General features: G+C 47.5%; 1 protein-coding gene across 1 annotated transcript in view; it reads left to right on the forward strand.

Moving 5' to 3' along the window:
- Nucleotides 1-9,188, forward strand: part of LOC144269822 (scavenger receptor cysteine-rich type 1 protein M130-like) — a 547,202-nt gene extending 538,014 nt beyond the window's left edge. Inside the window, 2 exon segments of the mRNA XM_077825767.1 lie at nt 8,159-8,465; nt 9,181-9,188. Of these exon segments, the coding sequence (XP_077681893.1) occupies nt 8,159-8,465; nt 9,181-9,188 (315 nt within the window).
- The last annotated feature ends 3,831 nt before the right edge of the window (nt 9,189-13,019 follow it).

Below are 13,019 nucleotides of genomic sequence, written 5' to 3' on the forward strand. Positions count from 1 at the left end.
TTCCCTCAAAGAGGTCATGAGCGAGGGCTCTAATTATAAGGGCCACCTTTGTTGAAGAGAAGCACAGGATGATATGGGCTGAGTGTGGTGTTTGCTGTTACAAGGGTAGCTCCCTCTGATGATCCTCAGCTGTATTTTGATTACAAGGAGGGGCCTGGATTTAGTGAAGTCCCAGGGATTCCAGATGGCCAAGGTGAGAAGGGGATATGCATCCTGGAAGTAGGAATTCACTTTCTGAAAACTAAATGTATTTTCCCAGCGTGACAATTTGGGGAAATTTTCTGTACAGTTAAAGAATTCTGGTTGATATTATGAAGTTGTCACTATGAAAACAACTCTATCATGTGAATGCCTCTATGTAAATGTGGAATCCACAATGGACTTTCAGGGCCTGTAGCATTTACCCACTAGACTAAGGACAATGGAGAGTGGTTAACCTTAACAACATACTCCGATTACACAATAGATATGCTAAGGAGGTTGGTTGAAGTGAGGAGAACCAGTTTTCTCCACACCCTAAACAAGGGGCTGGAATTTGGAAAGTGGAAAATTCCCAAACAGGACAGAGAGACAGCAGTGACAGAGCAAGGGTTTAAAAAGGACTCACTGGGGAGAAAAGTCAGAGAGACAAAGGAGAGTAGAAGGGAAAAGATGGACATGCCTTTTAGTGTGAGCAGGAGGCAGTTTAGCTGCAAGACCAACCAAGGTTAGAGAAAGCAAGCTGATCTAGGGAGAGAGAAAATCCATGGTTCAGAAATCAAACCTTGAGCTGCAGCAGGAAGATCCTGTATCTCCCAGGCTCTTGGCTCCCTGAATCCCCTTTTTCATTGGCCTGTAGTGCCCTGTCAATCAAGCTGACCTGGAGCGTTGGCTTCTCCCCATTGGCCCTGTGGGCTATCAGTCTCTCCCAGATCCTTTTTTTTTCAGTTAGAGGGATTGTGCAACCAGGAGCTAATTATGCTCTCCAGTGCGAAATTCAAAAAAAAAAAAACAAACAAAAAAAACACAGCAGCCAATCCTTTGGAAGGCCCAAACAAGCAACACTCAATAAGCCACTTAAAGCAAGAAGCAACAAGCCACTTAAAGAGCCGGAAAAGACCAAAGGCAAACAACAAGCAACTCAAAAATATTGCAAGCCAAGTCCAAAAATTGGATTGTGTCAAGGTTCCTTCCGCACTCTGAACTCTAGGGTACAGATGTGGGGACCTGCATGAAAACCTCCTAAGCTTACTTTTACCAGCTTACATTAAAACTTCCCCAAGGTACAAACTATTTTACCCTTAGACTTCCACTACCACCACCAAACTTTATCTGGGTTCCTGAGAAAACGTTGTTTGGAAACATCTTTCTCCCCCCGCCAAATCCTCCCAACCCTTACACCCCACTTCCTGGGGAAGGTTTGGTAAAAATCCTCACCAATTTGCATAGGTGACCACAGACCCAAACCCTTGGATCTTAGAACAATGAAAAAGCATTCAGTTTCCTTACAAGAAGATTTTTAATAGAAGGAAGAAAAAAAAAAAGAATCACCTCTGTAAAATCAGAATGGTAAATACCTTACAGGGTAATTAGATTCAAAACATAGAGAATCCCTGTAGGCAAAACCTTAAGTTACAAAAACAACACACAGACAGAAATATTCATTCTATTCAGTACAGCTATTTTCTCAGCCATTTAAAGAAATCATAATCTAACACATACCTAGCTAGATTACTTATTAAGGTCTAAGACTCCATTCCTGTTCTGTCCCAGGCAAAAGCATTACACAGACAGACATAGACCCTTTGTTTTTCTCCCTCCTCCCAGCTTTTGAAAGTATCTTGTCTCCTCATTGGTCATTTTGGTCAGGTGCCAGCGAGGTTACCTTTAGCTTCTTAACCCTTTACAGGTGAGAGGATTTTTCCTCTGGCCAGGAGGGATTTTAAAGGGGTTTACCCTTCCCTTTATATTTATGACAGCTTGTTTTCAGCCTACTTGGCAAGAGTGGATAGGGGGGGCTGCCGCACCCCCCCCCCACACCCTTAGTTCCAGCACCTATGGAAGAAACTGACACTGAAACTGCTCATCAAAATTAGCAGTTTAAAATTATTGTCTGAGAGAAAAACCTGCCCTAATGTATATTTCACAAACAGCTCAGTAACTGTGTGGTGAGTAGGGGGCTGATAACCAGAAAATCCTGAGCAAACCAAACTGTCTAGCAGGTGACTTGGAGTTTATATTTCAGATTTTCAAGAAGTTCAGATATAATGTGCTGGGGTTAGAGCCCATGACCGAAAAGCAGATAATTCTGTGTTGAGGCCTGGGTGATCAGACTGACATTGCAGGAGATGGGCAATAAATTACTGCACAGTTATTTGTGAGATAGTGTCATGTAGTGATGCCAACCACATGTTCAGCTCGAATATATTTTTGTGCATTGACCCCTAGATATATTTAATTTTCTATGGGAAATTTGAGTTTGCTTCACTTGATGAAGACACATTGACGCTGGGGAGTTTACAGGGCAGGGGATATCACTATGCAGCTACTTTTCCCTCCATGCCCCAATCTTCCTCCTTGAGCCCTGAGTAGAGGCCAGGTCAATCTTTGCCTGAAGATCGTGTTTCACAATTCTTGACCTGTTTAAACGGTACAGGAAAGCAAATTTGTAAAATGATGTGGGGTTCAGGCAAACAAATGAGAAAATATCAGGGATGGACCAAAGCCTCAGGTTTCACCCCCAGATCCAGATCTGAACTTCCCCAAGGTTCAGAGTGCTGGGTGGCTCATTATTCCAAGTTGGGCCAGAGAAGTGGAGCCAGTATATGATAGGTACAGTATGTAAATGTGATTGTTACCCTGCAAGGTGCTGATGGCTGTAGGGTGACCAGATGTCCCTATTTTATAGGGATAATCCCAATTTTGGAGCCTTTTTCTTATATAGGCTCCTATTACCCCCCGCCCCCGTCCCGATTTTTCACATTTGCTGTCTAGTCACCCTAAATGGCTGCCATCACAGGGTCTTGGATAGAAAGCCCCTTTTTTCCTAGTGCAGACCAGGCCTAAGGGGTTTCCTTTGGGACTGGATTGAAATGAACCACACCTGAATAACTTTCCCTTTGGAGTGCAGCAAAGCGAGTGATTTATATTTGCTTGGCATTAAAGGAACAGGATGGTCTGGACATGTACTGGTGTGATGCAATGAACTGCACTGTTCTCTGAGCTCCATGGAGGCTCCAGAAACATGGTGTCCCCGGCTCAGCCATCCACTGCTGCAACCAGCCTGTTCCAGGGGTCACAGAAGAACTCTGCATGTAGCCATAGCTCATGGTCATTGTAATGATACCCGTACATGCTCCCAGTAGCAAGGACAGTCCTGGGTCTTCACATCCTGTCCTGGGGCTGGGGAGCACAAGGCTGTAATGCCAAGCGCCACAGAACAAAAATGATGAGGTTATAAAAACCATCTAGTCATATTATTCAGCCTGTCTATGGACTTTAGAACCCCCCTCTACTCCTCTGCCAGGGTGGGAGTGAGAATTGCAGGCTCAAAAGTCACCATTTAATGCACCTGTCATAAATATAAAGGAAAGGGTAAACACCTTTAAAATCCCTCCTGGCCAGAGGAAAAACCCTCTCACCTGTAAAGGGTTAAGAAGCTAGGATAACCTCGCTGGCACCTGACCATAATGACCAATGAGGATATAAGATACTTTCAAAAGCTGGGTGGGGGGAGAGAGAAAGAAAGTACATCTCTCTGTGTGTGAGATGCTTTTGCTGGGGACAGAACAGGAATGGAGTCTTAGAACTTAGTAAGTAATCTAGCTAGATATGTGTTATATTCTGATTTCTTTAAATGGCTAAGAAAATAAGCTGTGCTGAATGGGATGTAGATTCCTGTTTTTGTGTCTTTTTGTAACTTAAGGTTTTGCCTAGAGGGATTCTCTATTATTTTGAATCTGATTACCCTGTTAGGTATTTGCCATCCTGATTTTACAGAGGGGTTTCTTTTTACTTTTTCTTCTATTAAAATTCTTCTTTTAAGAACCTGATTACTTTTTTTCATTGTTCTTCTTAAGATCCAAGGGTTTGGGTCTGTGGTCACCTATGCAAATTGGTGAGGATTTTTATCAAACCTTCCCCAGAAAGGGGGGGGGGTAATGTCTGGGAGGATTTTTTTGGGGGGGAAGACATTTCCAAATGGACTCTTTCCTAATAATAATACCAGTTAGATGTTTGGTGGTGGCAGTGAAAGTCTAAGGGCAAAGGGTAAAATAGTTTGTACCTTGGGGAAGTTTTAACCTAAGCTGGTAAAAGTAAGCTTTGGAGGTTTTCATGCAGGTCCCAACATCTGTACGCTGGAGTTCAGAGTGAGGAAGGAATCTTGACAGCACCCAAACTGCACGACTCTCCCTGGCTGCTCAGCTGGAGACTGCGCTTATCCTCCCCTCAGCCCTGAGATGGGGAACTGCCGTCCATTGCCCAGCACTGCCTTCGCTCTCCTCTCCTGGTTCAGTTCCTCTGACAGAAGAAGGGCTGGCTGGGAAAGAGCTTGAGACCCACTGAGCTAATTAAGGAAGCATGGTTCACACTCACACACAGAACTTTTGTTATTGTTGAGAGGTGAGTTACAGACCGAGATACTGGAGATCTTCACACTGACATCAACCTTTGACATCAACTATAATGTCACCATAAACACTACCAGGATTGGTTTAGCCATTTGCAAACACCAACACTTCCCTGACCTCTTCCGAGCCTCAACTTCTCTTCCATCCCTTCACTCTAGAGCCCTCTCCCTTTCCTTCTCTCTTGTCTCCTGCTCCAAACCTCCCTCTCCTCACTATCTCTCCCTCCTGCCCTCATACTCCAGATCCCATTTCCCTCCCCTTCCTTCTGATACAGATCCCCACTTCCCCTCCCCATGCCTCCCTCCATTCTACCCTCCTACTCCAGGCCCCTTCTGCTCATTCCCACCCCCTGCTCCACCCCCTCCCTTCCCTACCCCTCCCTCTTGACTCTGTTCCAGACCCCACTCCCCTCTCTGCACAAGATTCCCCCTCCACACTCTTCCTTCTTCATTCCCCCTTTTCCAGATCCCCTCCTTTCCCTATCCCTCCTTCCCACCCCCACTCCACTCTACCTCCCCTCCTTCCCCTGACTCCAGACCCACCTCCGCCCCTTCCTGTCTCCCTGCTCCATACCCCCACCTCCCATCATATCTCCTCTTTCCTGACCCCATTCCAATCCCCCCTACCCTCCTGATCACTGTTAGGATATAGATATTCAGGCCTGTCGGTAAAGGCCTGTACTCTAAGAATGTAGGTGTATTCTTATCACTTGGCTAGTTATAGAGGTATAAAAGAGAGAATCAAAATCACTGTGTGCCAGTGTAAGGGCCTTCTCTTACTGTGACAGTCTGAGGCCCTGTGCTTAGGCTGAGGCCTTTGGCTAAGCAGCAGAGGCAGCCATAAGCTAGGAAGCGACCAGTCACCTCCTCACATTCCAAACTAGTCACATTGAAAGAAGGTGCTATTGGGCTGTAAGGAATACAATCCTGTCCTGTTAGTGCCTATCACCTCCAGAGAAAGGGAAGTGCCTAGAAAATGTAAAAGGAAACTTAGTTTGATAGCATCCTGTCTGGCAAGAACTCACTTATCAATAGCTGGGATGTGAAATCCTCACTTCTGTATTGTCTTGTCATTATAGTTCCCACTTTGCTATTGTTTGTCTGTATAATCTCTGTCTGGTTCTGTGATTGTTCCTGTCTGCTGTATAATTAATTTTGCTGGGTGTAAACTAATTAACGTGGTGGGATATAATTGGTTACATAATCATGTTAGGATTGGTTAGTTAAATTTCAGTTAATGATTTGTTAAGGTACAGCTAAGCTGAACTCAAGTTTTACTATATAGTCTGCAGTCAATTAGGAAGTGAGTGGGGGTGGGAGATGGGAATAGGGGTAAGGAAATTGGAATCATGTTTTGCTAAAAGGGGAAATGGAACAGGGAATGGGATTGGGGAAATTGGAATCGTGTTTGGCTAAGGGCAGGAATGGGAACAGGGACACAGGTGTAAGGCTCTGTGGGGTCAGAACTGGGAAGGAGGATACTAAGGAAGGAAACTGGAATCATGCTTGCTGGAAGTTCACCCCAATAAACATTGAATTGTTTGCACCTTTAGACTTCGGGTATTGTTGCTCTCTGTTCATGCGAGAAGGACCAGGGAAGTGAGTGGATGAAGGAATAAGCCCCCTAACAATCACCGTCTCCAAACCTCCCCTTGCTCCTTCCCCCTGTACAAGATCTCCCTTCCCCAACCCTATCTCCCTCCTTCCCCCTTTTCCTGATCCCCTTCTCTCCTCATCCCTCCCTCCAACCCCCACTCCGCTTTCTCTCCCCTCCCCAGTCAAGCCTCCTGCCCCCAACTCCTCTCCCCTCCCCTCCTCATTCCTCTCTCCTGCCACCCATTCCAGACCTCCTCCTCTCCCCACTCCTCCTTCTTGACCCTCTTCTCTAAACCATTCTTCCCTCCTGCTCCCTCTCCACTGCACCCTCTTATCCCTGACCCCACTCACCTCCCTCCAATCCCACTTTCTAGACCCTCCTCCCCTTTCTTCCTCCTGCCCCCCACTACAGATCCTCTCCCTTCTATATCCCTCCCTCCTGCCCCCCTGCTCCAGACATTACCTTCCCCATGTCTTCTCCTCACCCAGATCCTGCCCCCCACTCCTCTTTCCTGCCCGCACACCACCGGCACCCCATCCCCCTGCACACCTTAACTCTGCCTCCTGCCCTCCCCAGTGCCCTGCTCCCCTCACTCTCTCCATCGTCCTTTCACAGGGTCTCTACTGCCCATCACAGTCCCTGGGTCTTGTCCAGCTCCCTGAGCCACACAGGGCAGCTGTGTTCCCTGTGGTTTCTGTCTCACTGAAAGCAGTGGGAGGTGGCAGCCAGATTTACTCAGGGCAGCCTCACTCCCACATGCTCACAGACAGTAGGGAGATGGTGGCATCTCATTGGATTCTGCCCCTGTCAAGGCTGAATCCCTACTCTGTCACTCTGAGTGCAGAAGGTGGGGGCCTGCAAGGATTCTAAAAATTGGTATGTGCCACTCCAGGCTTATATTAAACTCCCAAGGTTACAGCTTTTCTCTGACCTTGGCTTGGTCAATGCTGCCACCATCCAAATGCAAAAAATCCCCTTTGAACCCAGGAAGGAACACTTGGGAATTCCTCCCTGTGGGGTACCCTTAAGCCCGTCCACCCTCCCCCCCCAACTCCGGGGAAGAGCTGAGAAAGCCACAGCTAATTTCCTTTATTTTTCTATCAGCTAATCAAACAACACGCACAAACCTTTTAGGACACCAAAAATCCAATCCTGCTCTTAAAAAAAGGTAAATTTTATTAAAAACAAAGGGGAAAATACATCTGGAACTCAGACTTTTTGATAGATCTTAAAAGAAACAATTACAAAAATTAAGCACCGAAAACAGCTTTCTCAGGGGGTTCAGCTTAAAGGTTATAAGCAAACAAAAGCATCAGGGGTTAGCACAGAGGAGATCCACAAGCCTTAAAAATAAACCAAAATAATCCTGATCACATCTAGCTAAACATTCCGATCTACTTACACATTTGGAGTTCAGATAAGTAGTTCTAGGTATGATCTGATGATTTATGATCATACCTGGCTTAAGCTTTACACAGCATTCCCTCTGCCCTTTGCTCCCATCTTTCCCGGAGAGCAACGGACAAAGGGAAAGTTTCTTTCCCCCAAGATGGATTTTACAGCTAACTGGCTGGCTGGGTGTCCATCAAAGGAAACTATCCCCCCACTTTATTTATCACAGCCCCAGTGACAGTGACAGGAGATGGCACCATTTGGAATAAGGGAAACTCCATGAGTTGGCGCCTTCCATCGTGTTCTCCCAAGACAGGTAAAAACTCCCCAAACCACCAGAGTGGGGATAAAATGGTGACAGCTGCAGCACTGACACTCCCGAGTGGGAGGCCCTGAGATGTGAGAAGGTGGCACCATGAGGCAGCTCTGGGTGTGTCCCATACTCCTGGCTCTGGGCGCGGATCCCCTGCTGCCGGGTGCAGACTCTGCTGTGATAACGCTGGGGAGGGGGTCCCTGCTCACTCTGACCCTGCTCTGTGTCTATCTTTGAAGGTGCTGAGGAGCTGAGGCTGGCGGACGGAGGCAGCCTCTGTGGTGGGAGAGTGGAGGTTAAACACCAGGAGCAGTGAGGGATGGTGTGTGATGATGCCTGGGACATGGCAGATGCTGCGGTTGTTTGTAAGCTGTTGAGATGTGGAGCTGCTGTCAATGCCCCTGGCTTGGCTCCATTTGGACCAGGATCTGGAATAATTTGGCTGGATGAAGTTGCCTGTGATGGTACCGAGTCTGCTCTCTGGCACTGTGGGAACAAGGGATGGGGTAAGAATGATTGCGGGCATGGAGAGGATGCTGGAGTGACCTGTTCAGGTAAGAATCAGCCAGCTCAGTCCTAAAAGGCAAATCCCCGAGACAAAAGGGCTTGGACCCAGAAGGCGTCCAGTGCCTGTGACATGAATTAGAAATGAACAAAAACCAAAGCATGTCCTGTTATTATAGTTACCACTGAGCTGTAATTATGACTATTCATGTCACCGGCCCCTAAGGATCCCCCTGTGTGACTGTGAAGCATTTTCATTCTGTCATTTCCAGTTGTTCCAGTGCCACATCTTTCTTGCTCTGCGGGGCTGAAGGTTTCTTTAGGATGCAGTTTTTCATTAGGGCACTAGTGGTGCTGGGGCTGCCTGCCCACAAGGCCTTGTGGCTGCTGTTGGCAGCTGCCATTTTTGGGGGGAAATATTTGGGAAACTGTCACTGTCAGGGAAAAAATTAAACAAAATCATTGAATTAGCAAACTTGCCTGTTTCCCAATAATCTGTCTGTTAATGGTTATAGATATACAAATTTTGAATGCATGTTTATGATTTTCCATTGGGATTTCCAAAGAAATCAACAAGAGTTTGGTACCCAACTTGCATTGACTTTCAATGAGACAATTGATCGTAAGTGCCCTAGGGCCAAATTTTTAAAGATATTTAGGTGTCTAAAGCTGCAGATAGGTGCCCAGTGGGATTTTCAAATGTGCCTGGTGCCAAACTCCCGGGAGTTTTGGAAAATCCCCCTGTGCACCTTTGTGCATTTCCAGGCAGCTGAATGCCCTTTGAAATCTGGCCCTGAGTCATTTTTGAAAATAGTACATAAACTCCTAAGTCATTGAGGCACTTTTGAAAATGTTACCCTTAGACTCAAATCCAGACCCAGGCACCCAGCCAAGGGAGAGGGGAGGTGCACAGAGGGTGGGGCATTTATATAAACCCTGGCCCCCTCTCATAGCATGACCAGGGAATGGGAGGATCCTCCTGGCTTGACCGGAATTAGAGTTAGCCCAAAGCACCCCCCTGACCCCAGCCTGTTTTGTAACTTTTCATGTTTTGGACCAACCAGTTAACAGAAAATTACAAAATCTCTGATACCCTGTAGATCTAGCCTAGAGAATATCATATTATGGAGACACTTGTTGTGACTCAATTGTTAACCTTACAACTACAGGCCCATTATGAGTTATTTTAAACTCTTCTCTTCTTAATATTTGGTCGGAATAATATCTTCCTCCGAATATAGCACACTGAAGAGAGAATATTTTCCTATAGTTCCAAAAGTTTTAACAGCTGCTGTTTGCAATGGGAGCCAAAGGTTGTGTTTAATCTTAACCCTTTCTTGGATTTTGAGTGTTTCAGTGACAAACCTTGAAATTCTCTTAACATGGTGAGAGGGGCAGAAGCAGAGGGTGGTTTATGCACTTTTTTAGTCTTTAAAAATAAATAAAAAAGATCGGAGAAAAGAACTTAGTAAAAAGGCGCTTCATTGCCAGGACTTTAAATCTTTAGAAACTTAAAATATATTGTCTCTTGGAGATGTAACCCCCCCTATTCTGGTCATAAGAACTACTCAATGCCTGGTGTTGCACACCCAGCAAGTGCCCAGCAGGGCGTTCCTCTCCTCTGAACCTCAGCAGGAGGAGGGAGCTGCACACGAACCAAGGGGTATCAGAGCAGACGTCCCGCCTGTGCACCTTTCTGTAAAACGGCTGCTGCATCTCAGCTGGAGCTGCACGTTTGCAGTGGGAATAAAGTCAGGGTTGTTCCCCATCCCCGAGCTGCAGTCTGGAGAGAAGGAGGAGTCTTTCCATGGCCCATATAGTTATGTCCATTCCTGTCGCTAAGCCCCATCTTCCCTGATAGAGGTGCAGGGCAAGGACATAGGGCCAAACCAGGGTTCCTTACTCAGGCAATCAGCCAGTGACTGTAATGTGAGTTTGCTTTGTACAGACTGAATAGAAACAGAATAAAGGACTTAGGATTGGGCCAATTCAGAATTATTCCAGAAATAATAAGCTGTCTACAAACTGCCCTGGGTACTAGATATCACTGAGAACAAACACGTACGGGAACTGTGATGTTTCTGCACCAAGTGATTTTTGAGAGATGCTGTCCTGACAGAATATTAGAAAATGTTCCAAAAAGTGACAGTCATCCTCTTATATGCAGTGTTGTTGTAGCTGGGTTATTCCCAGGATATTAGAGAGACAAGGTGGGTGAGGTAATATCTTTTATTGGACCCACTTCTGTTGGAGACAGAGATAAGCTTTTTACCTTACAGATTTCAGAGTGGTAGCCATGTTAGTCTGTATCAGTAAAACCAACGAGGGGTCCTTGTGGCACCTTAGAGACGAACAAATGTATTTGGGCATAAACATTCGTGGGCTAGAACCCACTTCATCAGATGCATGGAGTGTAAAATACAGTAACAGGTATAAATGCACAGCACATGAAAAGATGGGAGTTGCCATATCAAGTGGAGGATCAGTCTAATGAGACAATTCAATTAACAGTAGGATACCAAGGGAGGAAAAATCACTTTTGTAGTGGTAATGAGAGTGGCCCATTTCAAACAGTTGTGAAGAAGGTGTGAGTAACAGTAGGGGGAAATTAATATGGGGGAAATTAGGTTTTGTAATGACCCATCCACTCCCAGTCTTCATTCAGGCCTAATTTGATGGTGTCCAGTGTGCAAATTAATTCCAGTTCTGCAGTTTCACATTGGAGTCTGTTTTTGAAGTGGAAGAATAGCCACTTTGAGGTCTGTTATTGAGTGACCAGGGAGATTGAAGTGTTCTCCTACTGGTTCTTGAATGTTATAATTCCTGATGTCAGATTTGTGTCCATTTATTGTTTTGCATAGAGACTGTCCGGTTTGGCCAATGTAGATGGCAGAGGGGCATTGCTGGCACGTGATGGCATATATCACATTGGTAGATGTGCAGGTGAACAAGCCTCTGATGGTGTGGCTGATGTGGTTAGGTCCTATAATGGTGTGGCTGATGTGGTTAGGTCCTATAATGGTGTCCCTTGAATAGGTATGCGGACAGAGTTGGTACCGAGGTTTGTTGCAGCGTTTGGTTCCTGGGTTGGTGTTTTTCTTGTGTGGTGTGTAGTTGTTGGTGAGTATTTGCTTCAGGTTGGAAAGCGAGGACTGGCCTGTCTCCCAAGGTCTGGGAGAGTGAGGGATCGTCCTTCAGGATAAGTTGTAGATCCTTGATGATGTGCTGGAGAGGTTTTAGTTGGGGGCTGTAGGTAACATAATTCCTGATGGACACAAATCTGATATGAGGAATAACATTCAAAAACCAGTAGGAGAACCAGTAGGGGTTTGTCATGATGCTGGTATTGGGTAGGTTTGTTCTTTGGCCGAATTTACCCCACAGAGAATTTAAAAACAGTTTAGCAATTTGGTGTTTACTGGGGTTCAACCCAGTGGTGAGCTGGAGCCGGTTTGCACTGGTTCGCTAGAACCGGTTGTTAAATTTAAAAGCCCTTGTGGGACAACCAGTTCTAAGAGGGACAACCGGTTCTAAAAGGGCTTCTAAATTTAACCAGCCAAAAGAGGTGCTTTAGGCGCTGAATCTATGGGTGCTCCAGGGCTGGAGCACCCACGGGGAAAATTTGGTGGGTGCAGAGCACCCACCGGCAGCTCCCTGTCCCACCCCTAGCCCCAGCTCACCTCCGCTCCGCCTCTGACTCCTCCCCTGAATGCGCCGCCCCGCTCTGCTTCTCCACGCCCCCTCCTGGCTTCCTGCAAATCAGCTGTTTGTGTGGGAAGCCAGGGCAGGCTGAGAAGCAGGCGGTGGCTTCCTGCTCAGGCCGACAGAGGCGGAGGGGAGCTGGGGTGGGGAGGTGCAAGAAGGGCCGCCCGCACCGCAGCAGGTAACCTGCGGGGGGGGGGGGGGGGAGGTGCACGCAGGGAAACTGCTCCCTGCCCCAGCTCACTTCCGCCACCCTCGGCCTTAGCGGGAAGCCGCCACCTGCTTATCAGTCCCGCCCAGGCTTCCCGCCAAACAGCTGATTCGCGGGAAGCCGGTGGGGGGCATGGAGAAGCAGAGTGGGGTGGTGTGTTTAGGGGCGGAGGCGGAGTGCAGGTGAGGTGAGGTGAGCTGGGACCAGGCGTGGGGCGGGGAGCTGCTGGTGGGTACTCCTCACCCACCAAATTTTCCCCGTGGGTGCTCCAGCCCCGGAGCACCCACGGAGTCGGTGCCTAAGGCGCCACTTTTGATGTGATCAATGGGGGGAGTGGCCGCTCCCCCGCCCCTAGGAGCCAGAGGGACCTGCCAGATGCTTCCTGGGAGCTGCCCCAGGTGAGCACCGCCGGGACTCCCCACCTCGCCCCCTGGCAGGTCCCTCTGGCTCTTAGGGGTGGGGTGGGCACCCACTACTGTGGCCCACGAGACCCTCCTGCCTGGTTCTGGGGGCAGTCAGGGGACGGGAGGGGGGTGGATGGGGCAGGGGTCCCGGGGGGAGGGGGTCGGCAACGACCCCCTCGTGGGGTGAGGAGGGAACCAGTTAAGATTTTGGCAGCTCATCACTGGTTCAACCTGATCTCGTGTTGGCGTAAACACATGCTTTCTTTCTCGTAGAAATCATTAACGTA

This window comes from Eretmochelys imbricata, chromosome 1 (assembly GCF_965152235.1).
Source record: "Eretmochelys imbricata isolate rEreImb1 chromosome 1, rEreImb1.hap1, whole genome shotgun sequence".
Lineage (NCBI taxonomy): Eukaryota > Metazoa > Chordata > Testudines > Cheloniidae > Eretmochelys > Eretmochelys imbricata.